Raw genomic sequence first — 14,327 nt, 5'->3', positions numbered from 1 at the left:
AAGCCTCTGATGCCCTGTGAGGGATGCATGTAGCAGTGTGGGAGCGATGTGATAATGGAGAATTTGGAAATTCACCAGCTTCTCTCCCTGAGAACTGATGCTGCATGCAGGGTCAGCCCAAGGGAACCAGGGCAGTGCCCAGACAAAAAGGCACAGGGAACCTTACACTGCTCCAGTGTAGGGTAAAGTCATCCTTCCTCCACAGCACTGGGCACACATTGCCCTAGGAATGTTTTTATGACTTCAGGAGTTTATGACAAGGATTTTGCTTCTGCTGGTTACCTTGAAATACAATGCAGATGCCTGGACCTGAGCTGTTCCTCTGGCTCCCTGCACAGCCAACAGAAATAACCACCTGGATTTGCTTCCATGCTGCAATCCCATTGCTGGAGACTTCTGTACTGAAGACTTCTAGAAAATGTTGAGTGAACCATGTCTCCTGATCACCACCTTGCTCTGCTCGCTGCTCTGCAGACATAAGGGCAATTTGGATGCAAGGGTCCCCAGGAAGGAGGGAAGTGTTTGCTCTAGGTGATTTAACCAGTCACCCAAGACCCATGGTTAAGTCAGACAGAGCAAGAGGAGGGAGCCCCAGGTCACTCTACCAGGTCAGTGCTGCTACCCAGCCCAAGTGACCAGCTGATGCCACATCCCTGACCAGGTGCAGAACTTGCCCCAGGCAAGGAGGCAGACACTGCATTTGCTACCCCTGCTGCCAGCCACCACTTCCCACCCCCAGCACCTCAGTGTCAGCCAGAGGAAGACAAAATCACCCCAGCTCAGACAAGCCCCTGGATGCCCAGCTGAGCAGCTTGTTTCCAGTAGCCAAAAACTGGGAATGCCTGTGAAAGAGCATATGAACATGGCAGTCATGTGGTGACTCCTGCCCATGTATTTCCCTCCAGTCATTTGTCTTAGCCTTCCTGAGCAAGATTTGCTATCCTGGTATTTAGCAGCTGAGCAAATTTTGCTTTCCTGAGTTTGTCTGGCCCCTTCTCAAAGCCCACTGAACTGCAGCATTTGCAGCTCTCTCCATGAAACCAGCACCTCCTTCTGCTCTTCCCACAACCCTTCCCAAGCCACACCACAGTGTGGGGGACAACCTCCAGATGGGAGATATGGGCAGCTCATATGGGACAATCTTACCCTTCCCAATCCAAAATCTGAACCACATCCTGATAAGATACTAACCCAATCTTATTAAAAACCTGTTTCTAATGAAGCTCTTGGAAAACTCTTCAAGTAAAATTCCTCTTCAGGAATTCAGCACCAGGTGCCAAGCCCAGAAAGGGATGGGCTGAACACCAGGCAATACTGCCAGCTCCACCACTGCAGCAACACCGTGCTGCTTTCAGAGGGGCAACTCAGTGTCCGACATCGACACTCTGTAACTCCCACCATGGGCACACTCGATGTCTACATGTACCTCTAGGTCCCTACCCCACTCCAACACTACCTATTGCACTACAGAAGCATGTCCAAGTGCCACGCACCAGCTCTCTCCCTGCAGCACGCGCTGCCAGGCTCTCTGACCCACTTAGCTCAGGGGATAATCCTCAAATGAGACGGAAAATCCAGCCCAAGCCTCTCCTCTGCAAATGAGATGCAACAGTATCTCCATTCCTCCCCTCCTGCCACTCAGGAGCTTCCCACCACCTTCGAGAGCAGAGGTGTGCTCAGAAATGCTCCAGTGCCAGCTCCTGGCCCAGCCTCCAAGGTTTCTTCTCAGGAACACCATATCTTAACAGAGGAGTGACATCCAGGCTCAAGCAATGCCCAGGATACCCCCTTCTCTGGGCACAGACGGCTCCCACCTGTCTGCCAGGTAAGGAGATCAAACGCTTTGCACCTACAAAACTCTGGTGCATCATCTCTAGTAACACCTCTGAGGCAACTGAGGAAACTACCTGCTGCTGCTTGCAAGTAGGAAAATGGGAGCTGCTGGCACAAGCGACTTACCCAAGAGTGAAGCAGCACCAGGCCCAGGTGGTCCTTGCCCATGAAGTCACACCTGCCCTTCTCCACCTGACACAGGTGCTGTAGTGTGAGAGGGGTACCTTGCAAGGTGGTGCTCCCCTGGGAAGATGACCCACGGGCTACCTAACCCTCAGCATCAGAAGCCAAGTTCACGAGCCACTGAGCCTTCTGCTGATGGCAGAAGCGCACCTGCATGATCACCTCTGCAGCAACACCAATGAAGACAGCTGGGAGGGAGCAAGGGGGGAAAGACACAGTATCCAAAACACTCAGGGAATCCATGGGAAAGCTGCAAGCCCCAAGGCTAACCCTCTCGTGGAGCAATGCCCTACAAAACTCTGGAGAGGACCATGCCAGCAGCCCAGCACCGAGGATGCTCTGAGCCTGCAGCCAAGGGCCCTGCAGAAACAAAGGCAAGAGACCTAGGAGGAAGAAAGCAGCTGAAACGCAGCAGGGATCTCCCAGACTGTCAAGATAAGAGAGAAAAAGGTCAGGAGACTCCCTGGGGGCTCTGGGAAGAGCTGGATCCACTTCGGCTGAGCAACAAAGCCAGAGGGGCGGGACAGCCGGTACCAGGGGAAGCGGGAGGAGGAACACAGGATAGAGGACACAAGGGACAAAGGGGAAGACAGAGCCCACCGGGGCTGGGAAGCAGCCAACACCACATGCTGCCTGGCAGGGCGTCCCTGTGACAATGCCACTGCTGTCCCCACACCCCGGGGGCAGGGGCTGCACACACTGGGCAGCCTTTCAGGCCAGCTGCCTGCCCTGGCCCGGCCGTGCCCCCACGGCTACAGACAGGAGGGTGCTCTGCCGTGGCTGATGATGCCTTCAGGAAGAAGGATGGAGAGCAAGTACTGATGATGCTGTAAGGGAGCATCCAGCATGGCAGGACCAAATGGGCCAAAAGCTGCATGGCAGGGTCAGTGCAGGAGCAGAGAGGAAACCCCACAGTCAGTCACACTTCTCAGCAAAATTCACTTGGAAAGCTCAACAGAAAACTCAGCCTTTTAATGCAATCAAAGAACAGTGCTGTAGGGCCAGGCTCCTGCACACAGGTATGGAATGACACCCAAAGGACTTCTGAGACTCAAGGGAAATGGAAAGGAGGAAGATAGAGTCCAGCATTTCAGAACTGCAGGTGACCTTCTCACACCTTTTAATTTTCTGCACCAAACCCGCTACAAGGATTCAGGCTGGTCCTCAACCCTTGCCAGGCACAAGAAAAAGCAGCTTGTTGTCATCGTCTGAATGCTACCACATGAGGCACACCCTCCCCACACCCAGCAGCACACTAAAATCCTGATGGGTCCCTTTGTGCACCAGGACTTGCAGCCTACAGATGCAACCCCTTTTCCATCAAAAAGGGCAGCCCCTAGAGCTGGGGAACATGTTGGCTGCCCCTGCCCTAAACCAAGAGGAGGGCTCACAACTGCAGCAGCAGCATCATTCCCACCGCTGCAGAGGGTCAGAGCCTGCACGATGTGCAGCGATGCACAGGGATGCACAGTGGCAGCAGCTCAGCCCAGCCTTCAAGGAAACCCTCCTCTTCAGGGGAAGGTTGCTAAGCAGCCAGGAAGGGATGAGGCCACAGGAACTGGAGATGTACTCTCCCTTCTGCAGGCATTGGTCCCAAGAGCTGACAGCCGCTCAGACAACGCAGCCAAGCAGACGAGCTTGGAGCCCCACAGTGCAGCCCCAGCAGGACCTTCCCCAGCCCCAGCTCCCAGCTCAGCTGCTCCAGGGGCAGCCACGGCCACAGACAAAGGACAAATCCTCAGTTGGCACAAGCTGTTGGAGCCAGAAAACTGACATATCTGGTTTTATTATCTCTGCATTGAATCAGCTCCTTGGCTGGATCAGCAGCACGAGGCAGAGGAGGGTCTCTCAACTCCCGCTGGCAGGAGCCAGGCAGCTGCTCTCTGGTCGGCTGCTGCAGGATCTGACACGAGGGGCCCGAAGTGAGCATCCTCGTCTGCTTGAGAGGCAAGGGTGGACGTGGGCTGCAGCTGCTTAAGACTACGTGGTTCCTACAAGTCAACCACAGCGCAAAGCCTTCCAAGACCAACCATGAAAAACCAATAGCCTCCAGCTGCTTTTAACATTCTCCCACTTCTAAACCCTGTCATCATTACCTCCAGGGCCCACCTTCCCACCCCGTTCCCCCACTGATGCCCAGGAGCACCAGCCTGCAGCACACAGGAGAGGCTGCCCTTACCTCTGGGCGTCGGGCTGGGAAATGGCATTGACCACAGCCTCCACTGCTGTGTCAAAGAGCTCTGGGTCCTGCAGAGAGGTGAAAGCTGCCTGGATGAGGTTCTCGCAGTCCATCAGCGGGATCTCCAGCTGAACCCAGCTGGAGAAGCACTTCAACACCTTCTGCTTGATGAAACCCGGGGAGTCCTGCTGCTGCAGCAGCTGCTCCAGCAAAGGGAAGACAGAGCCGCACTCCTGCGCCAGGACACTCCGTACCTGCCCCTTGCGGTACTGCGGAAGGCGGCTGGTCTGAAACTCCTCGGGCAGCACCGTCAGCAGCTCCAGCAGCGCCAGGCACCGCGCTCGCCCGTCCACATTGGAGTCCTCCGCCTGGAACATGCGCACCATGTCTGCCACGGCACAGGGCCAGGCGTCCGGCATCATGCTGAGCGCCAGGGAGGCCAGCGCCACGCACAGCCGGGTCAGCACGATCTTGGAGCCGCTGGCGAAGCGGGTGATGTGGGTGAAGAGCTGCGACTTGAGGCTCTCGTACTGGTCAGCAGGGATGTCATTCCAGTAACGCGAGATTTTAATGTGGAGAGCGCTGGCACCAAAGTACTGGATCTCGGGCACCTTGTCCATGTGGAGAAGCAGCCAGCTGAAGTGCCACGCCTGGGGGGACACCTGTGCCTGCATAAGCCATTTCTGAGCCAAGTTCTTGTTCTCGATGTTTGGGTCATAATACAGCTGATGGAGAGCCTGGAAGAGAGAGGGAAGCACCCTAGAGCAGCCGAGGAGCACCAACGCGGCCTGTCCTGCCTGGGGAAGGCTCACCAGGATGGAGGCCGGTGCTCAGGCTGCCCTGCAAGGCCAGCCCCCCTCCCCACAGCAGCCTGTGTTAGCTGGCCTCTCTCCCCGGCCTCTCAATGAAGCGAGAGTGATCTGGCAGCAGGGAGAGGACTTGCAAAGCATTCTTCCCCTCCCCTCATGCTTCACTCTGGAAATTTCTTTTCCTTAGTCATTTCCCACCTTCACCTTCACTCATGTCGAGTCTGCATGCTTCCCTGCTGATGTGCCATCAATGGGGTGGGCACAGGAACCCTCTGCCACACAAGGGCTGTAAGGGACATGGTAGACCAACACTCCTGGCTTCCATCCACACCTGCTCTCTGAAAGGTGCTGTGGATGCACTGGCTCTCAGGGAGCACGCGTGGTCCAAAACTTTCATCTGTGAGCCCAAGGAATGCAAGAGCTGCTGCAGATCTTTGTCTGCCAGGTTGTAAAGATTCCTGGAAACCCACAGTCTCTAAACTCATGGATTAATCTCTCCATGAAGTCCTCTGAAATATCCCCAAACCCATCTAATTACAGCTGAGCCAGGAGGGCCAGCAACTAACCCTGCCTCTGCCACCATCTCTCATGACAGTCCGCAGCTGCTCAGACCATCTCTTCATATGGAGAAGGGAAACATCACTTACCTGCTCCCACAGCTTTGGGAGATCTAGTTACTGCTTTCCAGAGCTCAGATCCACATGAACAGCCTCACACAGGCTGCAAGGCTTTATTGGCAGAGGAATGTTATACAGGTCTGAAGCCCAATATTAACTAGTTACTTATCCTGAGTGGGTGCAACTGGTAACCAGCAATGTCCTTGCACATGGAGGGGGACGAGTAACTACCCCTTGCCTGAACTCCATCTTCCAGCAGCGAGGTTTTCTGCCTGGCACAGCACGTTTCATTTCAAATCGCTGACTGCACATGCCAAGAGCAAGGAAAATCCATGGCATCTGTCAGGCAATCAGGCACCCATCACACCCCACCAGCAAATCAGAGGATGATTCCAGCAGGTGCAGAGGATTTTTCTGTGTCCCCACCCTGGCTCCAGGTCTCAAATATCCTCCTCCCCCCTAAAAAGCTCTATGAAATTCTTGTGTGGCTCTTGTACCCAGGAGAGGATTTAAACCCTATTTTTAAGCATGCAGAGCTGGCAGCTTGGGGCAAAGGAACAAGCTTCCCAAGTGCGTGCTTGTGCCTCCCTCCTGCTGCTTCCCAGAGTGAGACCAAAGAGCAGGACAAAATGGCAGGAACCTTACACAGTCGGCATTGCCTGGGCCATAATTTGAAACACCTCTGTTCAAGGCTTTGTGACAGAGGAAAATGAGGATAACCTCTTTGTCAGAAAGAAAGAGGTTATGAAGTACTTCATAGGAGATGGAGCCAGCCAACAGGGGCTGCAGAGGGACAGCGTCTGACCCACTAAGAGATGTATCCTGACACAGAAAAGGTTAACCCTAGATAAGCAAGACACTGGGAGAGGTAAATCTGTCCCAACAGAGCAGCCAAAGGGAGCCCACAAGCTCTCAGCAGATAGCCAGGCCTTTGCTCTGTTCTCAGCTATCTCAGACTTCTGCACAAAGCATCACTCAGCTGCTGGGGCAAAGGTAACCACTGTCATCTCCTCCTGGCAAAGCAACACTTTACTTCACTGCAGACCAGTAGCTGCAGATGTGCTAAAAGTTCAACCACTCCTGGGGGCAGGAACTTGGCTCCTACCCCTGCTCTTGTGCTAAGGACTGAGTCATCCTGCAGCAGGGCTGAAGCTGGAGCTCCCAACCATTACTGGCTCAGCCTCTTATTTGCTCCCATCGGAGCTTGCTGCTTTTTTTTTCCCCAAATAAATCTCACTTGTGATTCCAGAATAGTGACAACCCACTCTTTCCCTTCCCCACTTGCTGGGCACCTTCACAAGGTGCAAAGGCCGGCAGCAGTGCCTGCTCCCTAGCCTAGAACCCCTCCCTACCTCTTCCTAGCCTCTCTTTTTATGCCTCCAAGCATTTCCTAATGAATTTATTTCTTCTATTTTGAATAGTGCTAACACTTAAAAAATCGTGCGGAGAAAAAAAATCCCTATGCATCATAGATTACAAGGCATGATGTGTACACGTACCACAGGAGCCCTAACCTCTAAATTGGCACAAGGTTTGCAAAGCACGGACCTCACCATGTATGGAGGATGGATCTGGCCTCCAGCACTGGGTTTATGACCCACAAGCTCCCCAGCTGCTCACCTCTGCTGGCCACAGAGCTGCTGCAGGCCGGTCTCACGGCAGGGAAGCTGCACAGGCAAAGCGTGGCACTGAGCACACTCCAGGCACAACACAGCAAGCCCCAGAGTGATGTATATGCAGGGCAAGCCCCACACAGCACCACGGGTGATGGGGACCATGGCAGGGCAGCAGAGCAGGGCTTGGCACACACACTGGGAAGCGCTGAGGGCTCATCCTCCACCTGGCTGGGGCCGCTGGTGCTGCTGGCTAAGGCCTGATCCTGCCAATGCCTTGAAGTCAGCAGACCCTGATGCAGCTCCAGCACACAAACATCCTGCACACAGCCTCAGCAGAGAATCCAGCACTGGCTATGCTAAAATAAGCAGCTGCTGCATTGTAACAATGGCAAAGAGGGAGCACTATCTTAGCTGCTCCTCTCGACACTCATTCTGGGGAGACACCACTACCACTGCATTAGAGAACAGTGAGCAATTGGGTTTCAAGACCCCTTCCCAGGCAGGATCAGCTTTCCAGCCATGTGGACAGCTTTCTCACCACCACCCCAGCACCTTGCCTGCACCCCTCATGTTCCACCCTGTGCACAGTGCCCACTGTCACCAGTGAGCTCTCTGGAGAAGCATCCATGCCCAGCAATGCCATCCCAGAGGCCCACTCCTCCCACTCCTCCTTTGGGGAGGTTTCCAGCAAAGGCCCCCAGGGACATGTGCTGGAGCCTCCACTGCTCAGCACCTCAAAGAAAGATGAGTGGTGAGATGAAAAAGTCTACCAACTACAAGAAGACATTCAGAGGATGGAAGCAAAGCTGATGGTGAAGGTTCATGATGCAAGCTGTTGGAAGTCATAAGAATATTCTGGAAAAAAACAGCTGCTGACTTTCTCAGCCCCCTTCCCCAAGCACCCTGCCTGGGAGGGGACCAGTTGTGGCAGCTCCTGAAAGAAGCATGACTGCTCCTGCCTGCATGCAGGATACCAGGCAGAGAAGGAAAAGCAGCACGTGCCCCAAGGCCACCAACAGCATACCCCATGTGGTGCTCTACACAACATGGGAGAGCCTTCCAGAGGATCTCCACTGATGGGCAGAAATACTAACCCAGCTCAAAGCAGCAGAAGAAACCCCTGGGAGCAGAGCAGGCTCTCTCCTTGGCCTGCCACGCACATGGGCTGAGTACCATGCTCTGCTGAGAGTGTGGGGCAGAGCACTGTGCCCTGCAAAAGGGCACCTGAACATGCTCCTCCCCAGCAAGGAAAGACACTGCCCTCATGCCAGAGGCAGGCACTGGCACCGACTGCTGTTGAACTTTGACATGACCACACCAGCCAGCACCCTGAGGCCCATCAGGAAGCACTGGAGATGACAAGGGGGACTCATTAGCGGCCAAGAAGGAGAAGCACAAGGCATGAAATTGGGCAGTGACATCTAACAGGGAGGCTTTGTGCATTCCAATTTGAACGGGTGGCTGACACCAGACCTGCCTTCTCTGCAATTAGACCTGTAACATGAGAGCTGGTAAACAGCCCGGCTGTCAGCTATGCCCTTTGGCCAGGGAAGGAGCTTTCTTCAACATCAGCTCTGCTTGGCCGAGAATAATTCAAGCTTATTATGATGGCTCTTCCCTGCTCAAAAAAAGCTGTGGCCAAAATTTCAGTGAGGCTTTAATCACTGGAGAAGCATCCACCCCTCAAATAAGATGCCTTGGGGCAGAACAGCTTGCCCAGAAGACATGGGTCAGAGATCCCATGCTGGTTCTTTTGGGAGGTGGAGGGGGAGCAGCCCAAGGAGAGTTACAGCCAAGCAGAGGCACCTGATCTTAGATTTCACTCAGGCATTGCAAGGGAAAAGGATCTTCTATGAGTCCAGCCCTCACCCTGCAGAGCTTCTGCAGGGAGTCCAGTGCCAGCAGGCTGTGACCCCGACTGCACTGCCTAAATACATTAACATGGGGTGCCCTGCAGAGAGGTGTTGTGTCCGTGCCATTATGGGATGCCAAGAGGAGCCCCAGACACACAGCTCTGACCCCAGAGAACAGGAGTGTGCTGCCTGCTGTTCTTGGGGGCTTCATGGGGAGACACCCTCCAAGGGCCAGTGTGGTTGAGCACACAGAGGTGGCAGCAGGTACAGCCCGGAGATCTGCATCCCAGGTGGAGAAACAGCAAGCTGAAAAACATATTCCTGCTCTGCTCCTTGTCCCGTGCCCACAGCCATGGCATGGCAGGGGTAGCAGTGGCAGCCACCAGCCTCCTTCCAGCAGGACTCCCGGATGTCTCCCACTGCAGTCTCTCGCTGTCCTTTCTAGCTGAGCACACTCACACCGCCAGTGCTCCAGGCCTGCAACAGCACAGCCATTACCCTGGCTCTGCCAAGTGAAGGGAACATCATTCCTGCCTCCCCCTGCCCGCAGGAGCCAGCCCCCCCCCCGGCCCCAGCGGGACAGGCTGAGCAGGCAGCACCCCGGGAAGGCGGCAGCCTGCTGAGGAAAGCAAATGGATGCAAAATAAAGCTGGGTGTGTGCTGCCAGGCGTGCTGCTCCTGTTCAAGGACCCACATTTTGCCAGCAGTCCCAAAGGATGGGGATTTTCTGCCCCCTCTTAATAAAAGATGCTGTTACTCTGAAGCCCTTCTTTAGGTCCACCTTGCCCACACCAAGTCCTTTGCTATCCAGAAGAGGCTGCAGCCCAGACACAGCTCAGCAGCTTCGACATCCCTCTCACTGCTTCACTGTCATTAGCCCTCTGCAGACCAGGGATGGGGGCTGTGGGACACCCATGCAGTCTCAGTGAGGGTGGGCAGGGGTCTGAACAAGCAAAGGGTGAGTAGGACCAGAGAGGAACTCTGGGAGCACAGAGCCCAGGATGAGTTGCAACAGCAAGCTGAACACCCCTGTCCACCATCCCATATTTCTACCCCTCACGTCAGTGATGGAGTACACAAGCATTTTAAGAGAGGAATCTCTGCTGGCGCCCAGGCACCAATCACACCCACTCCTGCTCCATCATACAGCAGAGCTGACTGATGGCCCTTGTAGAGCTCAGCCGAGCCCTGGCAAAACAAGGTGCTGCCCTCTCATCCCATCATCACCACACCACAGGAAGCAGCCATGTGTTCAGCCAAGGTTGGCTCTGGCTGCAATCTGCTTCTGCAGGAAGATCTGCTTAAACATGACACAAGGTGACTCCCCTGTTGGTGAAAAGCAGCTTCCCTCAATTTTGCAAGAATCTCCCTTCCTAAGGTCCCCAGCTTACCATCCCCAGCACAGCTGCCACATCTCACATACATGGGCTGCCCCTGAGGAATAAGTGGTCAAGCCACTGCCAGCAGCGCACCAGACAGAGGATGGCATTCCCCCACCCTCAAGTATTTGTAATTCTCTTGATCAGGTTTCTGAAGACAGGCAATAACCCAAAGAAAGCAGATGCACTTGGGCTTCTCCTCCCCATCCTCCCGGGTGGAAGGCAGCCCCAGCAGCTGCCACATCCCCGAGGCTCAGCATCTCCAAGGAGCAGTGATCAAAGCCATCCCTCTCCCATCGCAGTAGGCTCCGGATGTCAGCTCCATGACACCCCGCCTACCCATCCTGCCGGAGAGACTCTGTGCATTCATCAGGCATCTCCAGAGAGGCACACGGCAATCTGGAAGGCCCAGAGATGCCAGACCACTAATGTGCTAGGGAAAAGACGTCAGCAAATATTACAAACACCCCTGAGGATGAGAGGCAGGCCAAGGGAGGAAAGACCTGGAAGGAATCAGACAAAAAAAGAGGGCAAAAGCAGGCTCTAGGAAAATTCACGGAGGAATGGCACTGCTTTTTTGCTTAATTCAAAAAGGGGGATATTGCCAAAGCAGATCCAACTGCACTAAGAACAGATGAAGAGGGTCTTGCATTCTTCTTCTGTCCAATATTGCAGTGTTAAGTCTGTCAGCTACCCCAGACCCAAGGGAGACCAAAATTGCAGGGCACAAGCCTTGCTTGTGCACTACTCCTCTGAGATGGACACAGCCAGCAGGGACCGAACATCTGCAATCCATCTTCACCAGAGCAGCATTCATCAGCCCAGCACCAGGCTGTCAGTCACACTGGGGACAGCTCCTGGGCACACAAAGGCACAGGCAGGTCACAGACCAGATTGTACCATTTAGGCAATGGGAGGCTGAGCATCCTCACAGCCTGAAGCCCTCCGCTTTCCCAGCTTTTCCTTTTCTCCTGTCCCTCCAAATGCAGCAGCAGAGCCCCACTCAGCAGCAGGTGCAGGGGCAGCAGAGCCAGCCCAGAGCTGCCGACTCCCAGCAGATCCAGGCAGCATGGCCACACCAGCTTGCTCTGGCTGTGCTGAAGCCAGAGCGGCATCTAGGTCAGGCTCAGAAGAAAACAAAAAGCAGATGAGCAGCCCTCGGCTGGGACTGGGGGACATTGACACAGTAACTGTACCACAATGGCTCAGCCTCAGCACAACCCTGCTCCTTCCCTCTGTCATGGGAGAGCTCCTTATGGAAAAAAGGAGCAAAAATATACAGGGAGCAACTTTCAGATGGCTCCTGAAGTGCAGCACCTGAACCTGGTACCTCAGGAACAAAGGCAGCTGCCTGCTTGCTGCCTGCAGGCTTTCAGACCTGTCAGCTGGCCCTGCCTCCAGCACCTGCACCCTCCTGCCTCCCTGAAACCACTGGTCACAGCTGGAGGGATCTGTCTCTCTCTGGCACAGGTTATGCTGGATAAACACAGCAATGATGCTCTTCAGCTACGCAGGCACCAGAGCTCTGCAAAACTGTGCGGGATTTGCCCAGCCCATGGCATAATAAACAACAGCAGGGGTACAAAAGGGTCTTCCAGGGACATGAATCCTCTCCACAAAAACCATCAGAAGAGTGTGACAGGCACAGTCTCACCAGAGGCTGCCCTGGCTACAACTGCTACACATGATGACTTCCACTGCAGGTGTCCTGGAAAAGGCTTTGACCCTCTGATTTAAGAGATAACGAGCTCCTCATGCTGTTCCTAACACCAGCACTTAGCACTAACTGACTCAGAGTGGAGTCAAACCCTGACTTTAATCACTATTCAGTATTATTAATAGCACCATGCACAAAACCTGGCAGGTGGAAGAGCCCAGGCCAGTAGAAGCGTCATTCATCTGCCAGCCTCACCTCTGACAAAGCAGCTCTACCCACCTGCCTCCCACCAACCCTGCCCCCAGCAAAGCCCATATTTCCTTTGCTTTGTACCAGAAACATCCCACAGCTGACACAGGAGGGCTCTGAGCTCTGAACCCCTGAGTTTTTTCTGATCCCACCCCCCATTTCTTCCCCTGTTGCCCCCTGCCAGCAGCTCAGAGCCCCATCGAGGTCCATAGCTGCACCTTCAGAGGACACCACTGAGATGGCAAAGCCTGCAGATACCCAGAGAGGCTGAGAGGGCTGGGGGAGGGGAGATGAAGCATCCTAGAGGGCATCTCTGCCTCCTCCCAGGCCGCAGAAGACTAAATCCCGAGCAGCTTGGCAAGGACAAGCTGCGTCTCGGCACAGCCCCACCTCGCCCAGCCAGCACCGGGTGCCCCCCACCCTGGCACTACCCACCCTTCCCGGGCAAGTGTGCGCTTCATTGTTGGTGCAAACAAAGGAGTGGTTTGTGTCTCACGAGGAGAAAGGAAGTCAGAGGCAAAATCATCCAGCAGCCCTGGATATATGCAGAATAAGCTGCAGAAGGTTGCATGAATGTACCATTTTCCAGACATCAGTTAATCCCCCTGGACGTGCTCTGTCTCCATCTCCCTGGAAGAGGTGGGCTGTGTCTCACCTGAAGCCACAAAGGCAACCAGTGCCCAGTTACAAACCCGACATCCCTGACCCAACACATCCAGACAGGCCACGCAACCTACTGGGGAGGGACGTGTGTGAAATGTGCGTGGGGATGTGGTATAGTGGTGGGCTTGGCAGGGCTGCATTAATGGTTGGACATGATGATCTGAAAGGTCCTTTCCAACCTAAACAATTCCATGATTCTATGTGCCCACCAGCTTGCCTGTAAGCATTGCTTTGGCAAGGATCTCAGTCTATTCTTATAGAGGAAAAACGAGGACACTGGGATTCCCACCAGCTGTCTGAGGACAGAGCTATGGATGTCTGTCAGATGTCTGGCTACAGGGTAAGTGGAAGGGTGATGTACTCTCTTGTTGTTTGCCCTTCAGGGATGCATCCTCTGCTGCCCTACCCCCATCACCTCCAAGGTGGCCAAGGGAATGTTTTTGCTCAGCTGCCTTCCCAGGTACTCACTGGGGTGCCCTGCTTGGTCTCTGTGATGAACTCCAGGTCACAGGCCAGCTGCTCAGGGCTCACCCCAATAGCAGTGTGATGCCAGCAGGCCTTGATTTGCCGTGGCTATTCCCTGGATCCCAGATTTCAGCAACCGCAGCCCCACTCCTGTTGCCCTGCAACTGCTTTGGAGGACCTTGAGCATCAGCGGGAGCAAAGGGGCTGGACTGCAGGGTCAGAAAGACATCGCGGGGCCATCCTCCCCCCTGAAGGCTCTTCCCAACCGTAATACTCAACAATTCCCAGCACCTGGCAATACTCTCTTCCCTGCCTAATAGAGACAGTGATAATGGGCTTCACATTGATGCGGCTGGCTCAGTAGCCACGACCAGACCCGTGGGCTCTCTCTGCCCGGCGCTGCAGGAGATTCTTCCTTTCTGCTCTCATTCCTGTCACATCGTTTTCCCTCCCCGGGCTGCCCCGGCGGCTCCCCCTCCTGCCCCACGCCCCGGGGGCTGCGGGCAGGGACGGGGACAGGGGCTGCCGCCCGCCGCCCCCCCCGGGCCCCGCACCGCCCAGGGGGCCCCCCCCCCCCCGCTCCCCGAGCCGCATCCCCCGCACCACCGCGGCAGCATCATCTCCCCGCCGCCGCGCCCCCCGCCCCGCCACGGCCGGGCCGGCGGGGTTCGCTCACCTTCTCCACGTTCTCCACGGTGAAGTCGAGGCCCTGCGGCGGCGGCGGCGCCTCCGCCCTCCGCTCCATGGCTGCGGCGGCGCTCAGGAGGCGGCGGCGGGCGGGCGACAGCGGCGGCGCACGGGCAGCCGCATCGCGGCGGGACCCG

The 14,327-nt window shown here is 55.3% G+C and overlaps 1 protein-coding gene across 2 annotated transcripts in view; it reads right to left on the bottom strand.

Annotated features, from left to right (window-relative positions):
* The window catches only part of IPO13 (importin 13), a 31,622-nt gene extending 17,337 nt beyond the window's left edge, over positions 1 to 14,285 (bottom strand). For both annotated transcript variants that reach the window (XM_027648949.1, XM_027648948.1), the window contains exons 1-2: positions 14,180 to 14,285; positions 4,196 to 4,932 (exon numbers count right to left, since the gene is read on the bottom strand). In XM_027648949.1, coding sequence (XP_027504750.1) covers positions 4,196 to 4,932; positions 14,180 to 14,248 — 806 coding nt within the window. In that variant the 5' untranslated portion in view covers positions 14,249 to 14,285. The remainder of the gene's footprint in view (positions 1 to 4,195; positions 4,933 to 14,179) is intronic.
* Between the last annotated feature and the right edge of the window lie 42 nt (positions 14,286 to 14,327).

Source organism: Corapipo altera, unplaced genomic scaffold (genome assembly GCF_003945725.1).
Source record: "Corapipo altera isolate COAL_440 unplaced genomic scaffold, ASM394572v1 112, whole genome shotgun sequence".
Taxonomy (NCBI): Eukaryota; Metazoa; Chordata; class Aves; order Passeriformes; family Pipridae; genus Corapipo; species Corapipo altera.
The sequence above is the reverse complement of the archived record's forward strand: the minus strand, read 5'-3'. Positions and strand labels throughout refer to the sequence as shown.